The sequence below is a fragment of the Siphateles boraxobius genome, unplaced genomic scaffold, assembly GCF_051911475.1.
Source record: "Siphateles boraxobius isolate OS27281-9 unplaced genomic scaffold, OSU_SipBor_1 26, whole genome shotgun sequence".
NCBI classification, from domain to species: Eukaryota; Metazoa; Chordata; class Actinopteri; order Cypriniformes; family Leuciscidae; genus Siphateles; species Siphateles boraxobius.
The window spans coordinates 21,095,172-21,116,810 of record NW_027508876.1 but is presented as its reverse complement, the minus strand read 5'-3'; the positions used below and the strand labels follow the sequence as shown (position 1 = coordinate 21,116,810).

The following is a 21,639-nucleotide window of genomic DNA, read 5'->3' as shown; positions in this document are numbered from 1 at the left end:
TGATTTCTGACAAATGATAGATTTTATTTTATTTACACTCAGTGGAGTTACTGTTGGTAAAATATTCGTTCCATTGCAAATCAAAATCAAATTAAAACCTCTGAAGACATACCCAAAGGCTCTGTGCAAATTATATTGGATGAAGATTTTTTGAAACAAGAAAGACTCCAATCTATATTCAAGTTACAGAAATATAAGAATCTTATTTTGAAAACCTGTAAGACATACATTTATTATTCAAAGGAGAACCATTCATCATTTTTTTAATCACATTATCTGTTTTAATTGCACATTAAGCATAAGAATAATATAATATCTGTTATTTACAGACAGCATGACTAAAAGCTTAAGAAGGTTAGTATGTTCTGCTTTCTCTGTCCTAGAATAAGCAGTATAGTAAAATACATCAATATATTCAAAAAGAATCTTAAAATTAGTATCTATCAATAACTTGTTTGCATTTAGGTGTATGTTCTGTGTCCATCACCGATCAGCTGGGTCTTCTCACTAGCATTGGTTGGCTGCAGCACAATCGGAGTGTCGCCATCTGAAAAAAACAAAAACACAGGTAAAAGAGGTCACATATGATCATCAATATGGAATAAACAAGAGGTTACTCTGTCTAATGTCATGCCATTTCACACTCCTAATTGAAGTTCCTGCTGAAATGAAAAGTGTTTTGTATGCTCCAAGGACGTCCCAGCAATCTGCCGTTAGCCTGCCCCTGCTGGCTGCACTTTTATGACCTCATTGAGCTGGCTCTGTAACACTGGTTTGAAGGGCAGCCCACTGTCCACTGATTTACATAATGCTGAAAAAATAAGATTCTAAGACCACATGGGTGGATTTTTAGAGACTACTTGAGCAGGATATGACCTGGGCATGACTTTTTGCACTGCACTAATATAAATGCTATAAAACAGGGGCATGCACACTATCATGGAGTTTCCGCAATGGACTAAAAAATTAAAAATGTAATTGCAACTTTTTAGCTCACAATTCTGACTTTTTTCTTTTTTCTTGGAATTGCGAATTTATATCTTACAATTTGGACTTTATGACTTGCATTTGTGAGTTTATCCCCCGGTTTTACTAAAAACGCTGCAGTAAAAACGTTTTTTAGTCCTTTGGACTAAAATGCAGGTTCGAGCTGTTTTATCTAAAAGCAACTGTCAACTGTCATACCTTAAAATAAGTCAGTGCTATTGTTTTATTACAAGATTCATACCAATAATGTTTTTTTTTCGTTTGCACATTTATAAAAGCTAATATAAAAGTCCTAATTTAACTAAGGCCTAATCTTGGCTTAATCTAAGCCCTGTCTGTGAAACCGGACAAATATTTTACAATACTCTCTTTTTTTGGAATTGTGAGATTTAAAAATTAAAAAAAAATTAAAGTTATAAAAAGATATAAAATAGCATGTGAGAAAAAAAGGTCAGAATTGCAAATTATAATCTTGGAATTGCGCAATTCTGACTCTATTTTTTATAGAATTGTGAGATATAAAAGTCGCAAGTTATAAAGTCCGTACTGTGAGATTTAAACTGTGAGGTTTATATGAACTCACAATTTAAAAAAACATCATTGCGACCATTTCTTTCACAATTCTGACTTCTTTCCCGCAATTGCGACTTTTTATCTTGCGAGTTTATATAAACTTGCGATTGAGAGAGAAAAAAGTCAAAATTGTGAGATAAGAAGTTGCAATAACCTTTTTTATTTTTTATTTGGTGATGGAAACAAGTTTCCATACACTATACTTTATTAATATTAAAAAGCAGGATATTATGCCCTTTGTGTTCTCAGGTTGTTTGGGTGAATGCAAGTCAACCAAACCAGAAGAGCAAGTCAAAAGTGTATTTTTACATGGAAGATGTAGTTATGGTCTAAATAAGACAAAAGGTATTTTTGTCAGTACCATCTTGCATGCCTTTGATATGCAAGGAGAGAAAACATTGTTTATTTTTATTGTGAGAATGCTATAAAAAACTAGTATGCAAACGCACTTTGAGAAATGACTCAGACGGCAATTATCACTTTTGTGAGGGACTACAGCACAAGATGTTAAAAAAAAAAAACTCCTACAGCTCACGGGCAGAAGAACGGCGTATTTTATCCAAACATCTGTCTCAGAAGTATCAATTCTATTTATTTTTGTAAGCAGAGGGACTTATTACATTAAAAGCTGAAAAGCTGACTTATTACATTAAAAGCATGAAAACCCCTTAGCTGATAAGCCATGATCTGCTACATCAAAGCCTATTTCTCTGTTGAAATATTTCATGAAGTTTTTTAATTAGTAAATTATCATATAAGGCTTTTTTATTATTATTATAGGAAGATTTAGGTGCATAATGTCATATTTAAGTTTTTATAAAGTCTTTCCGGTTTCCATAGAATAATCTATTTTGAAGATTACCAGCAGTATACATTCACAATTAAGACATGAAGAAGATGCTGTTATCGAGAACTAAATGTGATGCTGTAATTTTGGGATGTGTCCCTTTTAATCATTTTTATCCACTTTTTTCTGGCTGTAGAGTGACTGAGGCATGTTCTGTACTCGCATACCATTTCAAAACTGAGTGTGACCACCTGAAGAACACATCTAAAGTGTTTGCGCATGTCCTTTTACCTCTCTCGTTGTCAGTACGGATCTGCTCCTCCAGGTCTTCAGGAGACGCATAGCACTCAGTGTCCTCTTCTCCAGGTGTGTGCGGTTTGCACTTTCCACAACAGCAGTTGAAACAGCAGCACAGACAACAACAGAAATAGCAACCTGTCAGCAAGCCGCAGATGGCAAACAGACCCTATAAATGAGAATGTTCAAAATCAGACAGGGACACAGCGTCATGGTTTAGTTTAGATAAAAATGCATTCAAAATATCTACATTACAGTGTCCATATTATATAATATTATGTTTAGATACATGAAGATTAGTAGTATTACTCAGTAAACACTTATATAATTATGCTGTAACAGTACTATTATGTAAACATAAAATATAGGTTTAAAGTCAGTAGTTGCATTTGCATAAACAATATTTAAAGTCCTCCTGAGGTGAAAATCAAGCTTTTAATGTTGTTTATATGTCTATGTGGTGTTTTTAATATGCTTTAAGACAAACCATGTGCATATTCATGTCAACACCATTGGGGAGTATGGTCTCCTTAAAACTGTCCTGAATCAAAGACAGTCTCAAAAACGCGGTTTGAAATCGCTGGCGTTTCTGACGTCACAAACTACCTTGTAACAACTTCAACGTGTGGGTCTCTGAGCTGGTGTGAGTAAGTGGAGACGGGGCTAATTTCAATATTCATAGAACAGTGTATACTAAATGAGGCAAGGGTGTAAAAGCTATTTTAAGGCATGAAAAAAAAAAAATTTCAAGGATTTATTTTTTTAATATGTCATTTCAGTGACCAAAGATGAGTTTTAAGGGATATTATTATTGAGTACAGGGGGAATTTAATTAGTTCTTATTTATGTTCAAGCATTTAAGTCACCATGACATTTTTTTTTATGGAATAGTGCACTATTTATTATAAATCATTTATCCGTGCACATCATTATTTTTTTTAATTCGTGTGCCCTCATAATCTTTAACCAAAAAGACTTGCAATGACACCTTTCTCTGATGACATGTTTTTTTTTTTTACATAAGGGCGGGATCAACCTGTCACTCACATGACATCACAGAAATAGTGAACCACAACAATCGAACGATCCAATCAATTCCTGATGGATAAAATCAAGTCCCGCCCTACATTTTTTCTTGTCCGAGAAGTTGTTTCACTTGGATTTATGTCGCAATAAGGAAGAAAAGATTGCCGATTTTACATTCTAATATTATTTCTATTCCATCATTTTAAGTACATTTTTTGCTATAAAATAATATATACAAATATTTGAACATGGTTTCAAAAAAGCAAGATTAAAAGAGATATATTTTCAGGTAACCAAAAAAAAAAAAAAAAACTAAATTTGCTGCAAAAATATTATTTTTTTAATATGAATAATAGTATTGTGTTTACATTATATATAATTAAAATAATTTATTGTGTAGATTACACCAACAAGAGAATTTTTTAAGTATCAAGTCATATAATAATAGCTCCTTAAAGTAAAAAAAAATGGCTGTGTAGAAACAAGACTGATACTGCACCTTTGCCCACCAGCTGGAGAGCATGAAGTACGTGTTCACATTCTCCTCCCCGAACTGCTGCGACACATACAGACCCAGGGAGCCATACTTGTCATATATGTTCCTCTTAGTGACGTCAGACAGCACTGCATGGGCATTGTTGAGCTCTTTAAATTTGTCAGTGGCATCGGGATTCTCGGGGTTCTTGTCAGGATGATATTTCAAAGCGAGCTTCCTAAAAAAAGAAAAGGTTGAGGACATTTTAAAGATGAAAATTTTCCTTGAAATGTGCAATGCAAAAAGGCATAACTGACCTGAGGATCATATAGACATATTAGGAATGAAACAGAAGAACATATGTAAAATCAGGAAATATATTTCAATGACCTCAGAAATACAGAATCTCTGTGAGAATGTGTCCTTTGTATGCACCAATTGAAAGTGGCATAAAACAACCGTTAGTTTATAAAAGGAAACAAATACTTTTGGTCTCACACACAGTGAGAGGAGACTCATTACCACGTGGCCAGTTTAAAATGCTGTCTGACTGTTTGATGATCTCAGCAGGGTGTGATCTTTAGCGGCTAGCTGTCTTCTGCGCACGATGCTTGACCTGTCTGTGTGTCGGCAAGAACGCAGACCCCATTAGCGCCTCGGCACACGAGGGGTGGTGAAGAGAGGAACGTCACCAAGGTTGACATTTTTTCCCATTAGAACCAGCAGTGCATTGCAAGTGTCTCTGACTCAGTTTAGGTCTGCGCTGAATGAATGCCAGCATGTCCAAACTCTGCGCAACGCTTTTCAAAACTCTTTGCAGCGATAAGGAAGAGTTTGACATTTTATAATGCTGTGAAATGTAATATCCTTCAGCTCCAAATGGTTGTGGATGATCGAATATCAAACTATAAATATTTATAGTAGTATCGAGCCTCTAGCGGAGGCAATAAGACAGGACGTCCAGATTAGGGGGGTTGAGGATGGTGGGGGGAAAGTTCATAAAATTTCCCTTTTTGTTGACGATATCCTGCTCTTTATAAAACATCCCCTGAATTCAATACCTCGACTAATTCAATGGATAAAAGATTATGGAGACATTTCTGGATACAAAATTAATCAAAATAAATCAGAGGCAATGATGATATCAGGAGTATGGCCTACACAACTAACTGAGATGGTGTCATTTAACTGGTCTAAACAAGGATTTAGGTACTTGGGGATTATTATCACACCTGAAACTACAAGACTTTTTGAGGCGAACTATAGTAAGCCAATTAATCAAATAAGGAGGGATCTAGTTCATTGGGAAGTTCTTCCTTTATCTGTGTTTGGAAGAGTGGAGACCGTAAGGATGAACCTGCTCCCACGTCTCCTATTTCTATTCCAGTCGTTGCCCATAAGAGTTCCAATTTCCACTTTTAATATGTTAAACAAATTAATTTCTCAATTTATATGGCAACACAAAAGACCCAGAATTAAACTTAAAAAACTTCATTTGGCTAAAAATAAAGGAGGTTTGGCTTTGCCAAATATGAAATGTTATTATTGGGCAGATCAACTAGCAGCAATTGTGACTTGGATCAATGGAGATGAGGAAGCAAAGTGGACTCAAATAGAGCAAGGGGAAGTTAAGGGTGCACAATTGTCTGCCCTACCCTTTATAGATCTAAACATGTCAATAAAATGAAAATTGAAAATGAATGGATAAAACATACAATAAAGGTATGGGCAGAAGTAAAGAAAATGCTTAAGGATGTTGGAACAATTTCTCGAGCTATGCCCATAGTGGGTAATGTAGATTTCCCACCTTCAATGTGTGACCATGGTTTTAGGAGATGGGCAGTTAAAGCACACTTAAAGTCTTTCACACAACTTCAGGAACAATTCGATCTTCCCTCAAGTGATTTTTATAAATATTTGCAAATTAGGCATTACATTACAAACCATAAGGAAAAAGAAAGAATTGGCAACATCCCAAATGGTATAGAACAATATTTTTTTTCTTACTGGGTGTTATATCAGTTGATGTTTTCAATGCTGACCAAAGATATATTTTACGAGTATTATTACTAATTGCTAAAAAAAACATTACTGCTAATTGGAAGTCTGTGAAATCACCAACTGTAACTGAATGGAAACAGAGACTAAAACAGATTTATATGATGGAAAAAATGACTGCAACATTACAATTGAAAACTGACCTTTTTAATCAGAGGTGGCACATGGTTAAAGAATATTTAAATCTATAATCCTTTTTTTTAATACATTATATATTTTATATCATTATATGGCTGTATATTATTGTATCATGTTTGTTGAGATGTGAACATTAATATTAGGTGCAGCTATATATATACCAAATATTTGTATTTATTATTATTATTTTTCTTTGTATTACTCTTGTTATTTTAACACTTGAAATCTCTTATTGTCTCAGATGATGTTCCTTTTGTTATGTTCTGTGAAAAATATAAATAAAAAGTTAAAAAAAATAATAATAAATATTTATAGTAGTTTGTAAAAGCCACGGAAAGCAGTATAAATCTATTAATACCATTTAAAAATAGCCAAGAGTTTGAATCTTAAAAACATTATATGAACATAGTTTGAACTTTTTTTTTTACATATCTTTTGTTGCTGAACCAAAAAAATGAATGTATAATTTATAATTCTCAGAGCACGCTCGCTTGTTAATTTTTGATTAAGCCAATGCCGTCTGCAAGAGTTGTGATGATTATATATTCATTAACAGCAAACAAGTGCTGTTAAAATGCTAACCATTTAAATGCCTCCTTGAACAACGTGTAAATTAGAGCAATTAGATTCTATGATTATTGGAACATCAGTATGACGCTTGAAACACACTTGAAACACACTCTAATGAAGCTCTCCGACTTGTTGCCTTCATGTTTTAGTGTACAAGATACAGAAGAAGCTGTGCAGCCACAGAAAAAGAAAATGTACAAAAATTTTATACATATTCTCTTATAAGTATGGAAAAATGTATGCTTTGAATATTATTTTCCCCTGCAGCATTAGATTTTGTGCAGTTTTTCTACCAACCAATACAAGTTGTGATATTAATCGTCAAGATATTACTCCCTAAGGCAAGGCTGTCGTGTTTCCATTCTGCTATCTACTGTAACTTATAGTGCAGAATCATTCATGCACATACACACGTCGTGCACCACGAACATGCTCTCGTATGTGGGATTCTTTCATCATTCCTGATCCCACTAATATAAAGGATGCCATCTGTTCAGCATAATGAATATTTCAGTTTTGAGGAAGTCATATTATATTCATGCTGCTCCACTGCAACTGATGGCTGAGATTATAGAGGAACGTGTCGCAGTTTGACACTTTCTCCATCTTCTGCTCCCTCGTTCACCCCTGTCTTCCTACATATGGTATCTGAACTTCTTACCTAGTAACCAGAACCCAAAGTAAATGCATCTCGGGACAAATAAGGGTGTGAATCACATCTTACCTGTAGGATCTCTTGATGTCATCATGGGTGCAGTTCTTGTCAAGGCCAAGAACCTGGTACAGAGCCTCTCCCGATGTGGACAGGGCCCGTTGCCTTTGCTCAGCCATGATCTTAAACCATTACCTGAACATCAAAGAACAAATCAGCCATCAATAAATTGTATAAGACAGTAGGTCAGCTCCGGTTCTCCTGTTCGGTGAGCAAGATACAAATGACGTTTGGTTTGACACTTACAACGTCACTCTTTCCACAACAACCCAGACCTGGTTTGCAAGCAATCCCTCTCTTTGTAAGTAAAGACATCCATTAAAAGGTTATTGCAGAGAATATATACCTGTCTGTCCAAAAAAACCTCCAACCCACTCCTGAATAATTCCATCTTTCATAATGAGCCTTTATCGAATATTAAATAGTTCTAAAAAAAAAAGTATACAGCCTTCATATGTCTGTTGAGCTTTAGAGTGGTTGACTGCTAAAACGCGAGATTAGCAAAAATGGGTCAATCATAGCAATGCTGCTCTTAATCCCAAAGAAGATCATTCGTTTTCTTACCTGTTAACAGACTCCAAACCTAAATCCTTCTCCAGGGCAGGTAGACAGCCTAATGGAGTCAGGTTCCTTCTCTGAAAGTGAGTAGATTACTGAGGAGATAAATTATACATGGAACTAGTCATGAGCTCGGGTAACTTTAGGCCAGTTTAACATGGTTACCAACAAGGTGCATTGGGTTTCAGCGCCTGGTGTTTCGATGGAAGATGTTTGATGACCACTGTCTGGTTTCTGAGTATGGACACACGTTTACTGCCATAATTGACTTTTAAACCTGCATGATGAGGACTGAGGAGGGTAAAAAGGTTAGGTTTCGTGTCTATATGGTTGAATCAGCTAGAGTCTACTTGCATTGTGTGCGTGCATGAATGTGCTTTAGTTTATGCATCTACTTTCTGAAGCAAGATCGCCATCTTGCGGCGCCTTTCTGCAAATGCAATGACGTCCAGATTTTGCTCGTACAAAAATGGTACAACAGGAAAGTCTTATAATTAGTTTGGTCTCAAGTTATAAAAATTAATGTTCTGAATTATAAGCATAACCGCCACATTAACTCACGATTTTTTAAAGGGATAGTTGAGGGTGAGTAAATGATGACAAACTTTTCATTTTTGGATGAACTATCCCTTTAGGCAATATATTCACATTTGCTCAAATAAACTATGCCATTCATATTTTGGTAATGTATATTGGAAGAAACCAAAGATTGATTCATGTAATGTCATTTGTGAACAAAACAAACAGAACTGTTTCTAAACTAAGAAATTAGGTTTAACTGACTCTGTGACCATTTTTATGCTTTATAGCATTTTATGTGAATATAAGGCTACATTTTTCATTGAATAAGTAAATGCATATCTAGAACGATTATAGAGTATAGGCCTACGAAATTTGTACTAAAGATATCCTTTAACATTAATTTTGTAGCTGGATACAAAAACGCCACAGAGCTATATTTTATCCACACACATTTTGTTGTTGTATTGTGAGGGACCACATTCAAAATTTTAAAAGGCAGCTATATATTTTCATGTAGCCTATAAAGACCCAATTTATACAGTGAAAAATGAACATCATAAATATTTGAAAATATTTAGTTTCTATTGTCACGTCAATACTTTTTTCTACTTACTATAGTACTGTACTGTAAACGTAGGCTATTGTTTACTTATTTATTTTAAAAAATATGTATTTTAATAATTGTTATTAGTTTGATTTTTTCTCTCTCTACATTTGTACACTACCTTGCAGCCCCCTGAAAATCCCTGTTGTGTAGCAAAAAAATCTAGCACTTATCTTGTATCACCACAAGATGGCATCTGAGCACGAATTTTTATTCTACCAGTGGTTAATGGAAAAAAAAGTTACTTTTCTATAACACTCCTTTTACTCACCCTTTTAAAAGTCTCATTAAATGCTAAAGGATTTCACATTCCTACATCTTTTTAAATGATGCATAGATGTTTTATGGAAAATATTACAAAACTAATCACATATGCCCAAATCCAAACACATGCACCAGTCAAAACAAGGGGGGAAATCATCAGTGGGCCGACTGACGATAACCAGCAGTATGGAATTATGCGCTAACCTTGTTTATGATCTCCTGATGACTGCTGCATAGCACATGTCATGTTGCAAGTGGATACATGGAGTCTCGAGGGGAATTAAGCAGGTGTGCTGCTCGCCACCCCTCATCATTGTCTCCTCGGGAGGCTGTTCCTGCAAAGCACGTCTGCCTGGGGAATGGCATTTGTGGCAAACTAAGCCTCAGAAACAAACCATTAATGAAATGATTGCCCCTCAGTCAGGAAATGTGAGACTCCCAAATGAGCAGCGCGCTGGGACACCGGTAGTGGACGGGAAGCAGTCCTTGACACTGATTAAACGGTATTGTAAAAGTAAATGAATGAACAGATCCGCTAATATCTACACTGGCAGATATGATGCCAGACGTCTTATATTGTTAAGCGTGTTATGTTTGCTTTCTCTGTTTGGTCACGATGTTTAATGTTCTCTAGCAAAATATAGATTTAAAGAGTGAAGGATGAAAGGGATACTTAACCCAAAAATGAAAATTGTGTCATTACTTGTGTCATTACATTAGTTTTTTCTTCTTCTGTTGAACACAAAAGAAGATATTTTGAAGAATGTTGGCAACCAGACACCACTGACTTCCATAGTAGGAAAAAAAGACTGGAAGTCAATGGGTGCCGTCAACTGTCTGGTTACCAACATTCTTTAAAATATTTTTTAACACATTTTTGGGTATCCCTTTAAGCACTTTCATGTACACTCTTAAAAATAAAGGGTCTTTATTGGAATAAATAGATCATGAAGAACCTTTAACATCCATGGAATCTTTCCATTGGACAAAAGGGTTTTATACAGTGGAAAAAGGTTCTTCAGACTACAAAAAAAAGGGTTATTTTAAGAACTGTTTACTTTGGGAAACCTAAAATGTTTTTTCTATTGTCATCATACACAAACCTTCCTTTGGAACCTTTATTTTTAAGAGTGTAGCGACCACACACACTAGAACATTAATATATCATTATTAGTTATATCAAAATGCATTTTTCTAGAAAAAATAATAATAATTTAAATCTCAACGCTTTTATATGATATTTCCAAGAAGTTCACCGGGGGAAAGCTAGTAATCTGCGTGCTTTGGCACTGTTTATTCAGGATAGAAACGGATTAGGACTGCATGGTGTGGGGTTTGGTTCTGTAGAATTGTATTGTGAGCGACGGGGAGGGGGTGGGATGGAGCAATTATACTCACTACTGGCATATGGCCTCTGTTGCCATGGCACAGTTCACTATTATCCCCCTGGTCTCCAGCAACTCGAGTTAAAACATTTGCCAAAGCTTTGCTAACATTGCAAAGCTTTACGACTTAAATTGATGAATTAAAGAGAGTGAGTCAAACTTGCACAGATTATTTTCCCTCTATAGGTAAAAAAAGGGCACTACTTATGTGATTGTAAAAGAAAGGATAACTGTACAAAAAGGCATAACATTTATTACTACACTATTTGGCCCACACAATCACCATGAGGATGCATTTCAGTTTGTAAACGTAAGTTTATGCTTATTCACTTTAATAGTTTTATTGAAACTGGAACAAGGCTTAGTTCATGATGATGACTTTGAAGTGCGTTTCCATGCAAATTGTACCTCAGCACACAATGTGATACTTAGAGACTGCTATTGACTAGTGTTGTCATGCAATTACCTGGTAATGCCTGACAGCACTCTTATTGTTTAAACTTACAAGGTTCTCTGGTAAGCCTCTGTCTTAAAGGGTTAGTTCACACAAACATTTTAATTATGCTATAATTTACTCAACCTCAAGCCATCCTAGGTATATGACTTTCTTCTTTCAGCCAAACACAATAGGATTTATATTAAAAAATACCCTGGTTCTTCCCAGCTTTATAATGGGAGTCAATGGTACCATTTTTTCAAGGCCACAAAAGTGCATCCATCCATTATAAAAGTAATCCATCCAGCTCCAGGGGGTTAATTAAGGCCTTCTGAAGTGAAGCGATGCGTTTTCGTAAAAAAAAAAAATCCATATTTATAACTTTAATAACTGGCTTCTTGTAACGGCTGTACGCAAGTCTAGTTCCGATGTAGAGTGACCTCTGATCAGACGTATGACGTATCGACAAACACGTAAGCGCAGAAATCAAAACACCGGTCACGAAAGTCTAAAACCAGAATTTATAAAGAGAAATGTCGGAGGAATTTGAGTTTGTTGCCCAGCCCTATTTGTTTGAACTGCGAGAGGCGTCTATTCTCACCTAAGCTTACGTTACATCATATGGCGGAACTCGACTTTCTAGTGAAAGTGTGGACAGACGTTACCAGAAGCTAGTGATTACAGTTAATAAAGTTAGAATTATGGATATTTTTCTTACAAAAACGCTTTGCTTTGCTTCACTTCAGAAGGCCTTTATTAACCGTAGCCGTATGGATTACTTTGATGTATGGATGCACATTTTTGGCCTTCAAAAATTTTTTACCATTCACTCCCATTATAAAGCTTTTAAAGAGCCAGGATATTTCTTAAAAAAATATAACTGTGTTTGGCTGAAAGAAGAAAGTCATATACACCTAGGATGGCTTGAGGGTGAGTAAATTATTATTTTTGGGTGAACTAACCCTTTAAGCAAACAAAATCTAAAGGCAAAACTGGAAGAAAGAAGCAAGTTTATTTGTATATCATATACATCTGCTATTTATAGGTATTATAACATATAGCCTAAATATGACATTTAGTTTACTGGATTATATACCTTTGATTGGCAGGTTTCTAGCCTGCTGGGCCTAAGATGGGTTTTAGCTGGTCTCCCAGTGTGGTTTTAGGTACCCTTTAGTCGGTTGGTCTTGGTCATCAGCTAACCAGCTGAACAGTAGCTTGACCAGGCTATGAAAGCAATTTAGGTTGGTTTAAGATTTGTTTATTAGCAGGGTCCTTTAAATTGTTTTAAAAAGAAGAAAAAAACGTTTACTCATGGGTTTTATGATTGAGAGAAGTTAACAGTGGCTCATTGCTCACGAATAACTGGATGACTCATTCAGAGAAAAGGTAATCACTGGCAATGATGTAGACCGGCTGCAGGGCAAACCCCGTTGTAGTGGAATACCCTTGTTGAGGTCCGTACAGTCACTGAACGAGTGCATAAATGATTATTGAAAGCATCGCCAATGAGATTCGCCGTCTCAACAGCGCTGTACGATTTAGTCCAATGGGAAGCGGCCTTACATGACCTGCTGCACGCCTATTGGCTCATTAAGACGAGGACGTTTTGCGAACGCTTTCTGTACAACCCCATCTCTTTCGCAGGTGGTGCATGTTCGGAAACAGTTTGCAATGTTCAGGACGAACTGAGACTGTCGTATGTAATCCTTGTAATTATTTTCCCGTTTTGCGTTTTCTTTTTGACACTGACCGAACAGCATGTGCCAACACACGCATGGCGTGGTCGCGGGGCGTGTTTTTATTCCACCCAGGCCACTTTTTTCTGGTTGATATACAGTGCTGCATTGAGTGTGTGTTGAATTACGGGTGCTATTTGTGTGTCTGGACTGAGGAAAAAGACAGGGCGAGAATAAATGTTCATGCACCGCAAAGCTTGAATGAAATCCGTCGTTAAACGGATACAACTTCACGTACATTTATATATATATTCGCAGGATCTCTGTTTTCTACAAGCATCGGGGTTTGAAGTGGTCATGCCTTTTGTTTTAATTTGTGAGACGAGACTGCGGAGCCATTTGCACGATGATGATGATTCACGATTGGACGGAGTTTAAAAAATGAGGAAGCATTTTTTTCTAAAGATACTAAAAAGATAGAGGAGAGGCCTCGTCGTTCCGCAGGCCGTGATCTGTGCATGGAAAAAGGGAGAAGAAAGGAAGAAAACGAGCCTGATGAATAAAAATCGAGTGAAATGGAGCACGAGACAAGCGCATGGGGAAATATGGACCATATCAATAACGACGGCGGTGTGCGCGAGAACCAGATGGATCCGAACAAAATGAAGCACTTCGCCTCTTGAGCATTTAAACTGATATTTTTTTTATTTGCAATTTAAAGAAGCGGGGATTCCCGTGCTTTTTGAGAGTTGCAAAGAGCGCTCAAGTTCCATGCAAGTTCTCCCCTCCGCCTTCTTTTGATTTCTTTGATTATTTTACTACTTTTTTCAGCGGGTTTGAATTATTTTTGATCCGGATCCATAGCGTTGATATTATTCAATGGAATTATGTTATCAGTTACCGGTTTTGCCTCTAGACAGGCCGGTTCCCAAACATGTTCTCAGCCGGAGGGGAGCCATTAGTTTCAGCTCCAGTTCCTCTTTATTCGGAGCCCCCGACCCGAGGCAGCTGTCACAGGTAATGAACAAAACATTTGGGCTGTGTGTCAACCTAGCGAGCTGTCTACCTAGAGAATCAGACGCGCGTTCCGAACGTTCGTTCGAATCATTTTGGAGCATCCAAAATGTTCGGAACGTTCAGATGATGCTCAAATGCTTCCTGTGTAGTAGGAATTTACCAATTAAGGTTCCGAATTCGATTCGTTAACGGTTCAACTAACGATTCTGTTAGTGTTTTTTTAAGTAGAAATATTTTGGGAAAAGTGTAATTCATGCTGCTTTGTCATCAAATGACTCTTTAATGATTGGTGATACGTTTTATTCATTCGTTCGTTCATAATATTGTCAATATATTTGCCCATTCATACATCAACGAGTCAGTAACAGTCTCTGATGCCTTAAATACAACATAACTCGTTTTTTTCGAGTCGGACATAGCGAAATCGGAATAATCCAGCAACGGCTCCGACTGATTCTTAAGTAATTTTGATTCTAATAAAGAACCGGATCATAAAGAGTCATTCTTTGACTACTCTAGTCATACTGTAGCCTATGTTTCACGATGCAGATTAAGGAAACGCAGATTATTTTAGCAAAGTGTACCGTTTGCACATTCGTGGACCATTAACGCAATCGAACGTCATAAAAAATTATCCAGTTGTGGTATTTGTATTAAAGCAACTGATTCTCGGTGCTCACCCCAATGTAGGCAACTCGCAAGGTTTTGAGACGAGGCCCAATTTCTATTTACATGCTTAATTATTCTTGTACTTGTTCAGAACTTCAGGGTCTTGATTTATTTACTCAGATTCTCAGAAGTCCCCAAGTGTCAGGGCTTGACAAGAGAGCATTATTTTCCCTAATTGTCGGTTGTCGCTGTCATACTGCGGTGTTGGCAACACAAAATATGTTTTGTTGTCCCTTTGGGCCACATGCTGACAGTCTTTTCAGGCTGAAAGTGTGTCACTCTCCCCCTCACACACACAACGTTTGAATTTGTTGGGGATTCTCTTGGTCAGCCCTCTTGCTACTAGTTTGGGGAGACTGTAGGTGTTTCTCTGCTTTTAACCCTGTAAAGCCTGATGTATTAAATAATAGTCAAAAAAAATATATACGTTTTTAAATTGGAATAGTTTATAGAACATATAGACAAAATAATAAATAAAAGACCTAAAATATACATGTACAAAATTAATATATAAAAATAAAGTTTTTATGTTTTGTGGTTATGGTTTGTATCAGGCCTGCATGACTCAGTATGATATAGTGAGAATATGGATCTCTCACTCCAGGAGAAAAAAAAAGAGTCAGATATGCAATCTGGTGCAGATGTTACGTATATGGCTAAAAAGTAAGATGAAATTCTGATGCAATGATGATTGAGAGATGCAAATAAACAATCCTCAAATGCCAGCTGAATCATATTGGACACATACATTTTAATATGATTTTCCACAAAAAAAAGAGAGAAAGAAACCTTGCCTCAGTCGAGTAAATGTTCATCTTAAAACATGACTAACAACTTACAAGTTATTCAAAACCATTAAAGATTTCACAGCCAAGATACACAACTACTACTAAGTTTTTAAATGATACTAAAAGGTCTATGAACTATCAATCAGAGGGCAGAAGGCATAGATGATGTGCAACAGGTTTTTTTCATGTTGATAAATAATGCATACCAAATATGATACAGTTTAGGCTTTATAGGGTTATGTAGCATTGCATCTTTCAACCATGTTAAAATGGGTATAATAAAGTATTTCTTGCTTTTTAAAATTGGTATTATGTGATGAAACTGTGAAAACAGTTGCTTGCACAATGAATAATCCAATGCTATCATGTGACAGATATCAAGTATAAAGGCAGTGCATGTATAAGCGATGCTTTTAAGAACTGTAATCTTTAGCGGCCTGTACTTAATCTTTAATAAGAGATAATGCATATCTCCAGGTCAAAGGATTGCTACTCACTGTACTTGATAAATTTACTAGTCTTGCAGCAAGCTCACACAGTGGGAGATAACATGCTTCGCTAGTGAAAGAAGCCCTGCAGGGCTTCGAGGCCTAGAATTTAAGATGTAGTCAGTCAATAATAAGGGTCATGTCACCAAGCAACCGCTTGTATTGAGAGTTAGATTAGATAACCCTTCTGTCCAGTGTATTGCCTCAACTGCCCCTGGTTGTCTGATGCTGTCAACATCTCTAAAGTCAAACATATGCAAATGTATTTGGCTGCTGCTTTTCTAGTCAAACTAGTGACTGCTGAGTGTTTTGGATTATTACGAACAACAGTTTCCACATTATATCATAGATTTTCTGACTTGCTCTCTATCATAACAGGTGTTTTGCCAGCAGAAAAATTGTTTCCCTTGGTTTTTAATACAATTTCCAGGTCCATTGGGAGTTTGACCCAGAATGCATTGAGACCTATTTGCCTCTCTTAATGGCATTGCTTTGTGCAAAAAGCATTTGTCTCTTATCCCTGTCTGTTAGGCTGCATGCACGAAAGCCCAGCAGCTACAACCGCCTTCTCTAAAAACACAATGCCTGACTAAGTGCCTCCCAGAGAGCTTGCTCTGAAACCCAGCAAAGCTCTGCCTGGATTTTCGCTGGAATTTTATCCGTGGGTGGAATGTGGGATAGACCCGGAGCGGCTGTTGGCCCTCAGTCTTGACAAGTCCAGGCCTTTGTGCTCCTTCCGTATGGAATGGACGCATATTCTGGATTTCTGTTGTGAGGAATAAGCTGGTAACATTCGCCAACCTGTTCTTTGCCCAGCTTTCAGTGCAGCGGCTTAGAGCAATATTTTCATGAAAAGATGAGATCAGCACTGTGTAGCACAGCTTTCCACCAAGTTAGGGTCACCATTTCTGGTCCTGTCATATGTATTTTCATTTTAATCCATTCTAGACCCTGCGAAATTGCTTGACAAGCTCCGTTTTCTTTCTTAAGTTGATGTAGGCTTTAGTAACGTGATGTTACATTCATGAACCATGCTATTTGCCATTACTCGTTGGGCATTAAAGGGCATTTGATTGCTATACGATTCTTCAGTATTTTTACTACAGTATACATTTGATGCAAATAATAATAGTTAGGAACGGAAATATTTATTGTTTATTATTATTATTATTATTATTATTATTAGTTTATATTTTTAAGTCAATTAGTAATAACAGTAGAAATATTAAGTATTAATATCAATATTAATATAAATAATTATCCTAAGTGGCATATTTGTATGCACTTTTAATTTTTTTAACTTTTTTTATTTTTATTTTAACTACAGTAAAAATAATTAGAAACTGAACTAATAAAATTATTATTATTAGTATACATTTTATGTAGTTAAAATTATTATTGAAATCAATTTTAATATTGTAAATGGGATCATGTAACATTTTAAAATATATTTAATGTGCTATTATTGTACTTTACATATAATTTCACACAAATACAATAGTAATAATTAGTAATAATAATAATTATTATTATTATTACTACTACTACTACTACTACTACTAATAGTAGTTGTAGTCGGGGGTGGGCAAGGGAATATGGCAAAAATATTATATCACAATTTATTTCAGGCAGGATTACGATCCACAATTCCAATCTTATCGCAATTCTTTTTCGTGTTGGTTTTTTAAGATTTTGCAAGAAAGTACAGCTAAATTAGTTTTTAAAAATTTTAACATTTTAAAATGAGCCCATTTAAAAAAAAAAGGCTTTTCAAGGTAACAAAAGAAAATTCAACCATGTAGGAAAAAAATAGGGCTAGGTGATATGACACTCTTATTATTATCTTTTTTAAAAACAAGAGCAAAGAAGCAAATGACACATAATAGGACACATTCAATATATAAGACCGATTAAATAAACAGTACATTAATATTTTCAGCTACAGTAGATGTATTTACTGTAACAGTAGCATTCAAGTAAGAAATTGAATAAACAAATGTAAAAATAAAACACTACATAGACTTCACTGTATGAATTGAATATACACTGATTCTTATTAAAGCTACTGAAGTTATTCAGTCAAGAGTGATTTTTCTCTTGGTCTTTTGTTGTTTAACATTGAGACAGACTGCAGCAGGTTTATTAGGCGGCTGTCACTTTAAGACCGAATGCACGGATCTAAATTGATACACCTCTGAACTTTTTACATTCACTTAAGATATAAACGACTGTGTTTATGTAAACCTTGTGTGTATTTGACAGTTTAAGCGCAATAAAACGCAAAAGAGCACTTAGTTCAGTACTCACACACATAGTGACAGGCTTTTAGTGTGTCCCTGCTTCGGACGTTCGCGCTCAAAGCTTAGCCTATGTCAGAACAGTGTGCGTATAAAAAGCTTAACTGGCAAGGCTTTAAAACGTATGCAAAATAAATTTTCATTTGTCATGTAAGCATAACCCTACCGCTGCGTTGCTAAACATGTAATATAAATGTACGTCGCGCATTACGGTATAATTTTATTTTCAATTTTTAGAAGTATACCATCAGCAATATGGATGGCATCATAAGGCACACTAAAAGATGCACAACTCAATTTCATTTAAATGGTTTTAAAGCGCCAAACAGTTTGCCCTGCAAGTGCCAAAACCACGTTGGGCTTTTCAAACAGAATAACGTTGAAAGCCACCACAGTTTTACACTTTTTACTAACATTAAGAATGGTTTCTGCACAGTAAAGAGAAAGTGTTTTAACTTCTCCATTAGGGGTGGAACGGTACATGTATCCGTATACAGGTATAAAAATAAATAAAACTCGTGTGTAAATGAATTAATGTAATGCGGAACTACTGTTAGATACGCGGGTTCTTTAGGGACACCTAATCTGTAGCCCCGCCTTAGCTCTGAAGCTCTGATTGGCCTATGTATGTTTTTTGTCAGGTCGACGGTCCAGTGAGTGAGTCAGAGATAGCAGTACTAAGGACGAGTGTGGCGACCCACAAGAGTTAGAGGACCCGCCGGCCTCTTTAAGATCGCAAGTTTGGGAAAACTTCGGTTTCCCAATCAGTTACAGTAGTACAGGCGAGAGAGTGATGGTTAAGATGAGGTCTGTGTCGGTGTTGTTAAGCAGTTATTGGGTAATGTGAGTGGAAATATGTCTAACATGCTAACGCATATCCGACGCCATCACCCAGATTTGTCAATCACTGAAACGAGACAAAAAAACTGTCCTCCCTACAGAAATATGGACTATGGGACAGTTTATGTTCACCACAGCAAGCCGTGGTATAAATACATTTAACTGTAATGTGGTAATACCAAAAAAAATCTTAATCCTTTATTCTGAAGTTAACAAATTTGCCAGTTGGCAAAGGTATGCCTGTCGCACTTAATAGCAAGAATACTTTCTTTTATCTTTTGTGGGGGAATGTGTCGCCTAAGTAGATTTTTTTTGTTATTATTCTATGTAATTTGCACTTTCACAAATAAGAGCTGCTGTATTTTCAGTTTTATAGCTGATTGTCTTATTTTGTTACAAGTTACAGATGGAGTCTGGAGATGATGTGGGGTACTTATTTTTTACTGTTTTACACACTTCAGGCTGTTGCAGCTAGCTCAGGGGAGAGACTGTATGACACGAGGTGGTACAGCCTGAGACATGCACAATAAAAAAAAAAACCTGCCTTCTGCATTTTTGTTTTGCTTTTCCCTCCATTGTACCGAACGGTGACTTCAGTGTACCGTTCCACCCCTAATCTCCATGCATCAGCTTTAAAGCACGTCGTTCAACAGATTGCTGAATATCACAAACGGTGCCTCAGAGTTGGAGCAGTAATGTTTCAGAAGGTTATATGCACACTTTGCAGCCTTGTAGAGGCAGGGCAATTATCTTTTTGTAAACACTGAATTTTTGTGTTTGTGCAGTAATAAAACATAAGTGACTGTTGCAACACTTGTGTGTGTAGGTGCCCCTCACTGCTGTGTTTGTTAGGCTTCCATTGCAGAGGGAGGTAGTTAAGCATGTGTCTGGACTCTGGGGGCAGTGGTTTGGGCTGCAGCCAACATCACAGATGGCCAGGATCTCTCGCTCTCTATCGTCATTCTTCACATCACTCTTTTTCCCCTCTCAACTTCTCCCACACTGTTTTTCTCAAACACGCTTTTTGTAAATGAACAAAACGAATGTCTTCCCAAAAGCCGAGGGTGTTGCGTTGTTATCAGTCACAGTCTATGTGTTGCACATGCATGCGGCTGAAACATACTCGAAAGAACATAGAACGCCGTTCTCATTGTGTTTAGTATTGCAACATGTGTTTTCAAGAATCTCGTGCCAGATTATGACGTGCTTTCTTGCAGGTTAAGGCAGCTGTACGGTGCATGTGATTTTTTTTTTTTTTTTTTTTTCGCGTCTCTGTGCGTGCGCTCGTGAATCACACACTTATTCATGTGCTGCATTACTTTACTGCGTCAATGACTTATCAGCAGGTCGACAGCATGTTTTTGCCATTTAGGCAGAGCAGCCCGTTCCCGAGCGCCATGTGAAGCATTGCAGCTCTTCAGTGTGTCCTCCTCTAAATCTGTGGGCTCTCGCTGACACCATTGGCATCTAGTTTGCGAGTGGAGAGCCAAAGGTAGATCACATCATTGTGTGTGTGTAGTCGGAAGGCCGACATGCTTGCTTGAAGTGCATTTGTTGGAGGTCATATCAGCCGTGTTTGGTGATACAGACAGGGTGAGGAGGTTTTTTTTTTTCTTTTTTGAAGGAGTTTGTTTATCTCACTCATGCGATAAGGTTTTTTTTTTGTGCCATGTTAGACTGACGTAGTTTCAGGATGTGGTAAGAATGCGGAGGGAGCTGTTCGGTTTTCAGTATTTCACAACTTGCTGCTGGTGTGTGTAAATGTGTGAGTAAGCCTTGCACTGCCGAGAGTGCTTTCACATTCACCATTAACATTCAGTTGCTTTTGCATTCGTTCAAAGATTGTGGTTTCTGTTTTGTTTTTGTTTTGCTGTTCAGGTCAGTGAGTTTTAAAAGATGCCACTTGAATGGAGGCACATCAGGGTGGCAGATCTTGTGCATTAAAGTATTGTGTTTAGCCTATTTAGAAGTGACGCAAATCTCCACCCTTGTTGACAGGCTTTCGGCATCTCAAAGTTTTTCTTCTGCCTCCTTGATGTCATTTCCCTTACATATGGGCCTCTGAGATATGTAGTTTGGTGGCATTTCTGCAAAAATGTTCAGCACACTGTATTTTTCTTGTGCAATTCTTATTTATGATGTCACTCATTACTCCAAATCAGAATAGCCTAATGGTTGTTGGTGATAATGGTTTTTCAATTAAATGTAAGTGTTTTATTTCTGTATAATATAATATTGATTTAAATTAAATGTAAAAAAAAATTTAATTACATATATTAATGTTGATTATTAATCGATTAATATATAAATAAATTCTTTGATCCTATTTATTATGGGTGGATGTTATGGTAGCATTTCTGAAAAAACGATCCCTTGCGTTGTGCTCTGGTTTGGTTTGTCGAATCCATTGTTGCCTCAACGTCATGACCGTTGAATGTCATGTCACAATGTAACACTGATTAATTTCCT

At 36.6% G+C, this 21,639-nt stretch overlaps 2 protein-coding genes across 20 annotated transcripts in view; one reads left to right on the top strand and one right to left on the bottom strand.

Annotated features, from left to right (window-relative positions):
* Positions 1-80: 80 nt before the first annotated feature.
* dnajc5b (DnaJ (Hsp40) homolog, subfamily C, member 5 beta) lies at positions 81-8,481 on the bottom strand. Of its 3 annotated transcripts, none has more exons than XM_077244814.1 (6): positions 8,347-8,481; positions 8,188-8,258; positions 7,636-7,758; positions 4,170-4,383; positions 2,639-2,813; positions 81-547 (listed from the first exon to the last, which is right to left on the bottom strand). In XM_077244814.1, the coding sequence occupies exons 3-6, from the start codon at positions 7,740-7,742 to the stop codon at positions 462-464; spliced, it is 582 nt and encodes a 193-aa protein (XP_077100929.1). In that variant the 5' UTR covers positions 7,743-7,758; positions 8,188-8,258; positions 8,347-8,481; the 3' UTR covers positions 81-461. The 3 variants fall into 3 exon arrangements, with proteins under 3 accessions (XP_077100929.1, XP_077100930.1, XP_077100931.1); XM_077244815.1 differs by having other exon boundaries at positions 8,188-8,276; positions 8,347-8,460; XM_077244816.1 differs by having other exon boundaries at positions 8,351-8,442.
* Positions 8,482-13,014: 4,533 nt separating this feature from the next.
* Positions 13,015-21,639, top strand: part of pde7a (phosphodiesterase 7A) — a 34,359-nt gene continuing 25,734 nt past the window's right edge. For 2 of the 17 annotated variants that reach the window (XM_077244799.1, XM_077244797.1), the window contains exon 1: positions 13,036-14,088. In XM_077244799.1, the coding sequence (XP_077100914.1) occupies positions 13,951-14,088 (138 nt within the window). In that variant the 5' untranslated portion in view covers positions 13,036-13,950. Of the gene's footprint in view, positions 14,089-20,452; positions 20,764-20,846; positions 20,936-21,639 lie in introns of those variants that run through there. The other 15 variants (XM_077244802.1, XM_077244808.1, XM_077244796.1 and 12 more) reach the window with 15 other exon arrangements.